Genomic DNA, 12,271 nt, shown 5'->3' with positions numbered 1-12,271 from the left:
TCTCATGCAAAAGAGTCTCAGACGTGAGAGCCCTAGATCTATTGGGGAGACTTTATTCTCCGGAGGGAGTAACCTTTAGTATCTCCAGAAGAACCAAGAGCAATTGCAGGTCAGTAACGTACCCTTGGTTTCCAGATAATCCAAAATTATGTGTGGTACAGTGTCTTAAAGATTATGAAATATCTACAGAAGAACATAGACAGGACTTGAACGGGCAAGTATTAATTGCGCTTCAGAAACCCTTTAAACCAGTTGCTTCGGCCACTCTTGCGAGATGGTTAAGATGGCTTATGAATGAAGCAGGCATTGATACTAGTCATTTTGGAGCTCATTCAGTAAGGGGAGCAGTGGCTTCTAAGTCTTTTACACTAGGTTCCAGTTTAATGGATATTATGAAATCTGCAGACTGGTCGTCTGAAAGTACTTTTCGTAAGTTTTATTTTAAGCCTGTTTTGGATGTGGCCTCTGTTGTTATGGGTCAGCTTTGAACTAGCATAATCCGAGCCTCCGGTCCTGATATAGAATGAAACATTTTCTAGCTTACGCGCTAAGAATTTTCAATTCTATTAAGGACACGGAGGCGAGGATTATCCCACCCATTCATGAATATTGATAATTTTATTGCTCTTAAAAAATTTGTATTCATTGTTACCCTCCCACTGTTTATATCATATAATAAGACGTGAAAGATATTGAAAGGTTTTTACCATTATTTTGAAGATATTACCGGCTGGTTTTTTATTTTTATTTCTTAGGAACTGATCAGAAGAATTCCTGAAGTTCTTTCCATCCAGATGTCTGCATTATTGGAAAACCGACTTGATGTTCAGTCTGGTCTCCTTCGTTGGTTTCTTCCTTCCTAGATGAGAGTTGGTATCATCTAAAGACTTTGAGATCATGAGAAAGAAATTACAGTTTTTGGTTGAATCAAAGAAAGAGGATATGACGTTAGAGGTTATGGACTTTATGGACTAAGGTCACTATGGTTGATTGGTGCATGTGACTTATACACTAGAGCACTTTGGGAAATGTTGTTTTTTGTTTAATCGTGTTTTAATTGGCTGCTGTGATTTTCAGTAAAGAAAGAGAAAGCATAATCCTCGCCTCCGTGTCCTTAATAGAACTGAAAATTCTTAGCGCGTAAGCTAGAAAAGTTTTCATTCTACTTGCAGGTTTCCAGCAGGATGTCTCTACAACTACTACTTCATCCTCTGACCTCGGATCAACTGCAGACTGCTCCAGGAACCGCTGTAACAGCAACAAAGTATCCAGAAGGGCTACTTTTCCTATGCAACTTCAGCTCCAGCCAGCAACTGCAACAGTTTCCACGGTGTGCACGCTCTGTGGACTCCCTGTCTTCACCCTGCACCAGAAGGACCGAAGAAATCTCCCTTGGAGTGACAGTCACTCCCCTGCTCAAGTAGGCACCTTCTAAGTCCAGAACCGGTTCTCTTGGACTCCTCTTGTGGCGACGAGCGTGCTCCTTGGAACACAGAGGGTGGACCCCATCAACACAGACTGTCCTGAGGTCCTGCTGTCCAAATTTGGAGGAGGTAAGACCTTGCATTCCCCGAGAACGACCGTACCCCTGTGCACCGCATCTTCTTCACCTCCTGAGGCCTCTGTGCACTGTTTGCAGAATTCCTTCGTGCACAGCCTGACCCAGGTCCCCAGCACTCTATCCTGCGACGCTCAACTCGGTGAGTTGTTCTCCGCCGGCTTGGGACCTTCCTTTGTAGTGCTGCACCAACTGCATTTTGCACCTCCTTTGTCCCCGTGTCCTAGGACTCCCGAGGGTGCTATCTGGTGTTCTGAGGGCTCTAAAGTGCTGAGAGCCACCTTTTTCTCTAACACAGAGTTGAGGCCCCCAGGTCCCTCCTGGGTCCATATAGCGCCAACTTGATGCAAAACACGACTTTGCCGGAGCCAAGGCTTGTAGGGAGAATCCAGCACCAAAACTCGCCTGCATCCATCTTCTCTTCGTGGGACATTCAATGCATCACGCAGGAACCCGCTGACATCTTCCTTGGGTGCATTTCTGCAGTCTTCGTACAACCGGGGGCTCTTCTTTTGCACTCGCTTCTGGGTTGGCAGGGGCTCCTGTCCTTCCAGGGTTTTCTTTCGACTTCTGGGCTTGGTCTCCTTCCTTTGCAGGTCTTCAGGTCCAGGAATCCACCATTTGTTTTTGCAGTCTTGCCTGGTTCTTGCAATAACTCTAATCACGACTTTTAGTGTGTCATAAGGAAAATTGCAGTACTTTACTCCTGCTTTTCTGGGATCTGGGGTGGGAGTATTTTACCTACCTTTGCTGTATTCTTACTCTTCCAGTGATTCTCTACACACTACACTTGTCTAGAGGGTAATAGTGATTTGCATTCCATTTTCTTAGTATATGCTTTGTGTTGCCCCTAGACCATTTTCTCCCATTGCATTCTATAGCATTTCCTATTGTTTGCACTATCCAATGTCTAATTACTTACCTTATTTTGGTGTTTAGTGTATATATTATGTATAATACTTACCTCCAGAAGGAGTATTGCCTCTAAGATATTTTTGGCCTTGTGACACCCAAATAAACTATCTTTATTTTTGGTAACACTGAGTATTGTCTTTACTTGTGTATAAGTACCGTGTAACTATAAGTGGTTTTGCAGTAGCTTTGCGTGTCTCCTAGCTCAGCCTAAGCTGCTCTGCTATAGCTACCTCGGTCAGCTTAAGCTGCTAGAACACTACTACATTTCACTGATAAGGGATAACTGGACCTGGTATAAGGTATAAGTACCAACTACAAACCAGGCTATCCTCCTACATACATTCTCACCTACAGTGCAAAAAATAATCAACCTTTGAGGTGGTGTTTGTACTCATTCCCCACTATGAGAGAAGGCAAATTACATCTTGTGACTCAAAAGGCTTCTTTGAAGAAAAACAACTTGCAAAAGTCCAAGCCCAAAAAAGAATGGCAGGATGATGCAAAATATAGGAATATGAAGCACTGCACGCTACAGATGGTTACAAAGTACTTAATATTTTCCTTACTTCTGTTTGTTTGTCAATTCCTTAAAAGTTTTTAGTGGATGGCACATCTGGTGGGGTGGAAACTATTTTAGTCTGTACTGCATTAAATGTTACCCTTTAGGAAGAGTTTGAGATGCCTTCCACTAGGATTTGATTGTGCAGCTTTTCTTATAGTTGAGTGATGTATTTACAAAAGTAATAGTCATAGACATATTTATTTGAAAATAAATGTTGGCTAATAATTGTATTCTTTTCAGTTTTTGAACAGTTGTCCTTCAGTTGCATCTCAGTTTCAGTGGTGGTGGAATTAATAAGCCTTTTCCTCAACTGTCTGATTTTTCTATTTAAGAAAGCAGTGGTTACTCTTCTTGCTGTCTACTGTGTGTATTCTTGTGCTGGTAACAGCAGAAGCATGATGTAGATGTTGGTTATCTTTGGGGTACAAAGATAAACTATGTGGGTGCTTTAGCAGAGACTCTAATGTTTTTCTCTACTATAGGTTCTTGGTGTTCCCCTCAGCTCTGCTGCCCAGTCGTCAATGAAACCAGCCATGGCCATAAGTGGTGGACAGATACTGGTGGCAAAGTCTGTGTCGTCAGTTGGTAAAGTCACTGGACAGAAGCCTGTTGTAGCCCAGGGAGTTGCAAAAGCAATTGTGAGCAGTGGAGGCAGTTCTATTGTGGCCCAGCCTGTACAGACCATTACAAAGGCTCCAGCTTTATCATCTGGGGCTCAGAAAGCTGCATCACAGGGTTCAGGTAAAAACTATTCATTTTAACAGGTTTTTCTAATTTGTGGAGCCAGGTGGATCCCTCAAAATCAGCAGCTGTAAAGAAACTCATATATGTTTTGCTATAGTTTCATGTTTCACTTTATTGATCTTGTTGGTGTTGTCATTTTACTTAGTAAGCTGTACATCCCTTTGAGCTGTGACTAGCATCTTAACGTCCAGAAGACAACAACATGGCCTGGTGTTCAAAACACAATTGAGGAGCTTAGCATTTTAGCACCACCTCCCCTCTTTAACAGGTCTCCAGTCCAATCTGTGCCTTTGCTCTGTTATTCATTTTTGTCTTCACCTTTGTCTCCTCTTTTGCACTCTGCTGTCCCCCTGTTGCTTCTAATATTCTAATATTTCACTCTGCTTTTGCCCCTGGTTTCACCATAGCTTTTGCAGTCTGCTTTGCCTCTTCTGCTAATTGTGGATTTTGTTTTGCCTGATTTCATCTTTACTTTTGCACTCTGCTTTGCTTCTGCTTTGTTTACCTCTGCCTTAATTTTGTCTTAATTTTGCACTCTGCTTGGCCTCTCTTTTCTTGACTCGTCCTGCCTTTTTCTCCCTACCTACCGCCACCCACCGCTACACCGCTGAGGAGCTCCGAGCCCTGGACCCGGGTGCTGCAACACCAACTGCTGCACCTCCTCCCCCACACAACCAAAGGACTGTTCACTTGCCTACGCTGCTGCTTTTCCTGCACACTACCCCATCCGAAAGAACATGCACAACCCAGAACTGCTCCAGTGCATCCTTCTCAACACCCGATCCCTCTGAAAACTTGCCATGGAAGTCTGGGACACCATCACCTGTCTCTCCCCGACTTAGCCTTCATCACTAAAACCTGGCTCAACTCCTTCTCAAACCCCGACATGGCCACTGCAGCAGCCGATGGCTGCAAGATGATTCACCGAGACTGCTCCAACAAACGCAGCGTAAGCATCACCATTTTTTTCACGAATACCATCCGATGCATTGCCACCAACAACCCCACACCTCTCATGGAACACCTGAACTTCCAGCTACAAATGGGCGCCAAAACAAAGGTAAAGGTCACCCTCAGATACAGACCCCCAGGACCTCAACCTGCCTTCTGCAACATCATCGCCACTCTAGCTATCGACTCCAACCACTACATCTGACTCAGCGACCTCAATTTCTACATCAACAATGCCAACTCCACAACTCCCCTGGAGAGCAAGGGCAACATTGGCACACCCAATTAGTCATTGGATCCACGCACAAAGCCAGACACGCACTCAACCCCATCTTCACCTCCAGCGACAGAGCCAAAATCAGTCATGTCACAGAACGTACGTGATCTTACCACACTATTGTTCACTTCACCATCTCAGGTGCTCAGCAGGCCATCGCCAAGCACCACAGCTTTAACCCACTGCAGCCTGGGCAAGGTAACAGAGATACAGCGGACTTGGGCCCTCTACACCTCCCAATCTAAGGCCTCATCAGACCTAGAACTGGTTGTCCAGAACTTCTCTACTTGGATCACCGAATGCTCTGACAGTCACCCCGCTGAAGCCAGACAGAACTGACCAAACCTCAGGACGAGCCAGCTGGTACACCCCAGAGCTCAGAACTACCAAGATCGACTGCTACTGACTCTAGAAACAATGGTGATACACCAGGAGCCCTTCCGACAGAGCCACCCACAAAGCAGCCCTTAGTGACTACCACAGACAAATCAAGGAAAGCAACAACGCAGCCATCACAGCCCGCATCGACACAACAGCCAACCACACAAAAGAGGTGAACAAAATAGTCTAAGAAGACTCAAACCTTGCAGCCAGAGAGAACGCAATCCACCCCTCCCAAGAACTCTGCAACACCCTCTGACTACTAACACAACAAGATTGCCACCATATGCAACAACTTAAACCCCCAACCCATGGTCCCCCACCCCCGCAGCTTCAACCAATCAGCGCACACTAGCTGGACGATCACCACATGGACACTGCTCACCACTCAATACACCTCGGCCATCATGTCATCCATCCACCCCAGAGCACCAACTGACCCATGCCCCCACCACCTGTTCAACCTCAGAACCAACCACATCAGCACGGAACTCACCAGCATTATAAACACCGCCATTACCATGGCTGTCTTGACGTACAAATTGAAACATGCAGAAATCAGACCCTTCCTAAAGAAGCCATCCGCCGCCCCCAGGGAACTCACAATTACTGACCGATCTCTCTGCTCCCCTATCCAAATACTTGAGAAGGTCTTCAATCAACAGCTCACTGAATAGTTAGAAAAAACCCAACTTGCTTGACATCTCCTAATCAGGATTCAACGTCAACCACAGCTCTGAAACTGCACTCAACGCAGCCACAGATATCAGAACACTCCTTGATTGCGAGGAGACAGTTGCCATGATCCTCCTTGACCTCTCAGCTGCATTTGACACTATTTTCCACCACACCCTCATCAACAGACTCCACAACATCCGAATACAAGAGAATGCTCTCAAATGTATCCCCTCCTTCCTGACAGGATGTACTCAGAGCATCCTGCTGCCCCCCAACCCAAGAACTTCATATGCAGCAAACCCAAGGATCATCCCTTAGCCCCACATTGTTCAACACCTTCATGACCTCCCCCCCCCCCCCCCCAAGCAGACATAGTCCGATACTACAGCCTCAACATCATCTCCTACGCAGACGATACAGAGCTCATCCTCTTGCTCACCAAAGACCCCTCCACCACCAAAACAAACTCCTGCAACGCCATGGCCAACGTAGCCAGCTGGTTGAAAACCACCTCAAACTCAACTCCACCAAAACAGAAGTACTGATCTTCGGAAAATCACATCCTTATGGGGACCACAGCTGGTGGCCAGCTGAACTCACTTGCCAACAGACCACATTCGCAACCTCGCCAACATCATTGACAGCGAACTGGCCATGAAACAACAGATCAACTGAGTCACCTCCTCCTGCGTTCACACCCTCCACGTGCTTCACAGAATCTATCCCAGTCAAAACAAGGAAAGCAGCCACCCAGAACCTCGTCACCCACCGCCTCGATTACAGCAGTGCTCTCTTTGCCGGCATCTCCACCCAGTTCCTCAAGACTTTAGACCATACAGAACGTGGTCCTCATCACCCCCCACCTCAGAAACCTCCACTGGCTCCCGAACCAGAAGAGATGCCAGTTCAAGATCCTCTCACACTCCTACCAAGCCTTACATGATCAAGGACCGGCCTACATCAAGCACCAACTGAACTTCCACCAACCCTCCAAACACTTGTGTTGCAGGGTAAGTCAAAACCTCACACAGGCAGGCAGTTGGTCTCAATTTACTGCTTCACACGCAGCTTCTTTTCTAGAGAGTCAAACAATTTGTTTTATTACAGAACGACAAACTTTGAATTACTACATAGTTATACATTAGTTGTGGAAAAATATCATGCCATTTGTGACCCTATGAACCTAAACTTTAGCCTAAATTACTACACATCCTGTATTGCAGAACAGCAAATAGTAATTGACTTGTCAGTTACAGATTAAAACGAGAAAAACTCGAGAACATCTGTGATCTCGTAACCTCAAACTCTGGCCTAATCCCCTACACATTATTCATTGTAGCTATTTTTGGTAAACTAACCATTCTTCGTTCTTGAATGCATGCATATTTGCGGTAAACATAGTTTTAAGAACTTGTGCTTTATCATGGTAAACCTAAAGTCCTCTGTATATTCTGAACTGGTTTCTGATGTGATTTTGACTGAAAGTGCACTGGGTTCCTGCTAACCAGGTCCCAAGTGCCAGATCTCTTTCCCCTAAAACTGCATAGTTATATCCCCAATTGGCAAAACCTTTAGCACCTTCTAAGTCCATAGTAAAAGGTACCCCTTTTATAAGATAAGGAAGTGTGGCCACTTCATGCCTCTCCCACCCCTAAGGTGGACAAGCTGAAGTCAACACCACTTTTGAAATTCCTCCATTTTGGTTTGGAAGGAAATAGGCCACTAAGGTCAGACTTATGCCCACCGAAGTGGTCATAGAAAGGGTGTAGTCACCCTAATGGTAGGCAACCCATTGGTTGCCACCTGGCACTCCTTGTAACGCCCCTAAATTAAGTATTTAGGTGGCACCTCTGGAACCCAAAACTCTGATCCTGACGACCTAAGAAGAAAAGGACAAGGAAGAGACGCACCGGCAGAAGGGGAAGAGCAGAAGCAGCCGCTGACCTGATACTAACTCTGCCAGTCTGTCTGCACTCTTTGACGACTCCGCACCAGAAGACGCCTCGTCCGGCTTCTGAATTTCCAGAAACCTGGGAGGACTGCCTGCCTTCGAAAAAGACTCCAGTCTCTCGTGAGCAGCGAACATGTTCCCCAAACAACTCTGAAGAAAGGAGACTGCAGCCTCCAGATCCGCTAAGACCCGACACCTGATGACATCACTGCACCAGTCGTCACCGACCTGAGTGGGAGTAGTCCTCTGGTGCCAGCAAGGTCCGCCAGCTGTCAACAGTCTGAGTCTATTGTGATTTCATCCCTCCTGGACTCCCTGAAGTCACCTGCAGATTATGCATGCAAGCCCCCTCTCCTGTAACTGGACAAGGAAACCCAATGCCAAAGGACACCCCGGCATCCGTCCCCCCTGGGCCCTGGTGAAGAGGACCAAAGGTGCACCTATATCCCTGTGCACCCCTACCTGTTGGATTTTCCCCGACTGCCCTCCCAGTGCCAGTCTGCAGCCCAAATCCACAGAGACCAATCCCCATTGAAGTAAATTGGGCACCCGACTCTGTACTGCACCTTTGCACCAGGCTTCCCCAATGCTGACTGGAGTGACCTGTTGATATGGTCCTGACCCTTGCCCAGTACTATCAATCAATCAATCAAAGAGATTTATAAAGTGCGCTACTCACCCGCGAGGGTCTCAAGGCGCTAGGGGGGGATGGGGGGGGGGGGGGAGGGGCTGGGAGGATCACTGTTCGAAAAGCCAGGTTTTGAGGCCCTTCCTGAAAAGAAGTAGGTTTTGGGTCTTGCGAAGGTGGGTTGGGAGGGCGTTCCAGGTTTTGGGTGCAAGGTAGGAGAAGGATCTGCCCCCGGTGGTGGTGTGTTTGATGCGGGGGACAGAGGCGAGAGAGAGAGGTCAGATGAGCGGAGGTTTCGTGTGGGGGTGTGGAAGGTGACTCTTTCGTTGAGGTAGGCAGGGCCTGTGTTGTGGAGTGATTTGCGTGCGAGGATGAGGATCTTGAAGGTGATCCTTTTGTCAATGGGGAGCCAGTGGAGGGATTTGAGGTGTGGAGAGATGTGTCGGGGGAGGTCAAGGATGAGTCGTGCTGCTGAGTTCTGGATGCGCTGGAGTTTGCGCTTGAGTTTTTGAGTGGTGCCGGCGTTTCCGTAATCAAGTCTGCTGCTGATGAGTGCGTGAGTGACAGTTTTTCTGTTCTCTGTGGGGATCCATTTGAATGTTTTTTTCTGTATGCGGAGTGTGTTGAAGCATGAGGAGGTGAGAGCGTTGATTTGTTGGGTCATCAAGAGGGAGGAGTCTAGGATGATGGCGAGGTTGCGTGCGTGGTTGGTGGGGGTGGGTGCAGGGCCTAGGGTGGTGGGCCACCATGAGGGGTCCCAGGTGTTTTTGTGTGGGCCAAAGAGGATTATTTCGGTTTTGCTTGAGTTGAGTTTCAGGTGGTTGGCTGTCATCCATGTGGCGGTGTTGATGAGTGCGTTGTGTAGGTTGGATTTGGCAGTGTTGGGGTTACTAGCCTTTAGTCTACAAGATTGGTCATGTGACTTGTCATCAAGTTCTTATTTGCTGAATGTGTTTTCCTTTCCTTTCATAGGTTAACAATGAAGAACTCTGAAAATTGCACTGTCAATTTTTGCACGTGAAGATAATTTATGCTTACCTTATAATTAGTTTCTTGGGTTTAAAATATATATGAAAAGTGATATTTTTCTAAATTTGTCTTGGGTTTATTCCTTGAGTGTGTGTCTCAATTATTGCCTCTGTGATTATGCAAATGCTTAGCACTACCCTCTGATAAGCCTGTTCGTCCACACTACCCCAAAATAGAGCATTTGTACTATCTACTTCTGCAAACCAGTTAAGGATCCACTGAACTCTGCACGGGATACTTCCTTTTAGTTTAGGTATAGAGAGCCAGCGTCCTACAACAAGGTACATGCCAGTGAGCCTGTGTTTTAAGTCATAAATTCTTTCATGCTTACTGTAAGGAAATGCCTCCTTGGCATGGTTGCCCCCTGACTTTTTGCCTTTGCTGATGCTATGTTTACAATTGAAAGTGTGCTGAGGCCTGCTAACCAGGCCCCAGCACCAGTGTTCTTTCCCTAACCTGTACTTTTGTATCCACAATTGGCAGACCCTGGCATCCAGATAAGTCCCTTGTAACTGGTACTTCTAGTACCAAGGGCCCTGATGCCAAGGAAGGTCTCTAAGGGCTGCAGCATGTCTTATGCCACCCTGGAGACCTCTCACTCAGCACAGACACACTGCTTGCCAGCTTGTGTGTGCTAGTGAGGACAAAACGAGTAAGTCGACATGGCACTCCCCTCAGGGTGCCATGCCAGCCTCTCACTGCCTATGCAGTATAGGTAAGACACCCCTCTAGCAGGCCTTACAGCCCTAAGGCAGGGTGCACTATACCATAGGTGAGGGTACCAGTGCATGAGCATGGTACCCCTACAGTGTCTAAACAAAACCTTAGACATTGTAAGTGCAGGGTAGCCATAAGAGTATATGGTCTGGGAGTCTGTCAAACACGAACTCCACAGCACCATAATGGCTACACTGAAAACTGGGAAGTTTGGTATCAAACTTCTCAGCACAATAAATGCACACTGATGCCAGTGTACCTTTTATTGTAAAATACACCACAGAGGGCACCTTAGAGGTGCCCCCTGAACCTTAACCGACTGTCTGTGTAGGCTGACTAGTTCCAGCAGCCTGCCACACCAGAGACATGTTGCTGGCCCCATGGGGAGAGTGCCTTTGTCACTCTGAGGCCAGTAACAAAGCCTGCACTGGGTGGAGATGCTAACACCTCCCCCAGGCAGGAGCTGTGACACCTGGCGGTGAGCCTCAAAGGCTCACCCCTTTGTCACAGCCCAGCAGGGCACTCCAGCTTAGTGGAGTTGCCCGCCCCCTCCGGCCACGGCCCCCACTTTTGGCGGCAAGGCTGGAGGGAACAAAGAAAGCAACAAGGAGGAGTCACTGGCCAGTCAGGACAGCCCCTACGGTGTCCTGAGCTGAGGTGACTCTAACTTTTAGAAATCCTCCATCTTGCAGATGGAGGATTCCCCCAATAGGGTTAGGATTGTGACCCCTCCCCTTGGGAGGAGGCACAAAGAGGGTGTACCCACCCTCAGGGCTAGTAGCCATTGGCTACTAACCCCCCAGACCTAAACACGCCCTTAAATTTAGTATTTAAGGGCTACCCTGAACCCTAGAAAATTAGATTCCTGCAACTACAAGAAGAAGGACTGCCTAGCTGAAAACCCCTGCAGAGGAAGACCAGAAGACGACAACTGCCTTGGCTCCAGAAACTCACCGGCCTGTCTCCTGCCTTCCAAAGATCCTGCTCCAGCGACGCCTTCCAAAGGGACCAGCGACCTCGACATCCTCTGAGGACTGCCCCTGCTTCGAAAAGACAAGAAACTCCCGAGGACAGCGGACCTGCTCCAAGAAAGGCTGCAACTTTGTTTCCAGCAGCCTTGAAAGAACCCTGCAAGCTCCCCGCAAGAAGCGTGAGACTTGCAACACTGCACCCGGCGACCCCGACTCGGCTGGTGGAGATCCAACACCTCAGGAGGGACCCCAGGACTACTCTGATACTGTGAGTACCAAAACCTGTCCCCCCTGAGCCCCCACAGCGCCGCCTGCAGAGGGAATCCCGAGGCTTCCCCTGACCGCGACTCTTTGAATCCAAAGTCCCGACGCCTGGGAGAGACCCTGTACCCGCAGCCCCCAGGACCTGAGGGACCGGACTTTCACTGGAGAAGTGACCCCCAGGAGTCCCTCTCCCTTGCCCAAGTGGAGGTTTCCCCGAGGAACCCCCCCCTTGCCTGCCTGCAGCGCTGAAGAGATCCCGAGATCTCTCATAGACTAACATTGCGAACCCGACGCCTGTTTCCACACTGCACCCGGCCACCCCGCGCCGCTGAGGGTGAAATTTCTGTGTGGGCTTGTGTCCCCCCCGGTGCCCTACAAAACCCCCCTGGTCTGCCCTCCGAAGACGCGGGTACTTACCTGCAAGCAGACCGGAACCGGGGCACCCCCTTCTCTCCATTCTAGCCTATGTGTTTTGGGCACCACTTTGAACTCTGCACCTGACCGGCCCTGAGCTGCTGGTGTGGTGACTTTGGGGTTGCTCTGAACCCCCAACGGTGGGCTACCTTGGACCAAGAACTGAACCCTGTAAGTGTCTTACTTACCTGGTAAACCTAACAAAAACTTACCTCCCCTAGGAACTGTGAA

The 12,271-nt window shown here is 48.2% G+C and overlaps 1 protein-coding gene across 2 annotated transcripts in view; it reads left to right on the top strand.

Moving 5' to 3' along the window:
- Positions 1–12,271, top strand: part of YEATS2 (YEATS domain containing 2) — a 1,667,962-nt gene that overhangs the window by 718,741 nt on the left and 936,950 nt on the right. For both annotated transcript variants that reach the window (XM_069213699.1, XM_069213698.1), the window contains one exon: positions 3,518–3,776. In XM_069213699.1, the coding sequence (XP_069069800.1) occupies positions 3,518–3,776 (259 nt within the window). The remainder of the gene's footprint in view (positions 1–3,517; positions 3,777–12,271) is intronic.

The sequence above is a fragment of the Pleurodeles waltl genome, chromosome 11 (assembly GCF_031143425.1).
Source record: "Pleurodeles waltl isolate 20211129_DDA chromosome 11, aPleWal1.hap1.20221129, whole genome shotgun sequence".
NCBI classification, from domain to species: domain Eukaryota; kingdom Metazoa; phylum Chordata; class Amphibia; order Caudata; family Salamandridae; genus Pleurodeles; species Pleurodeles waltl.
Note: the sequence above shows the minus strand (reverse complement) of the source record. Positions and strands in the feature narration are given on the sequence as shown.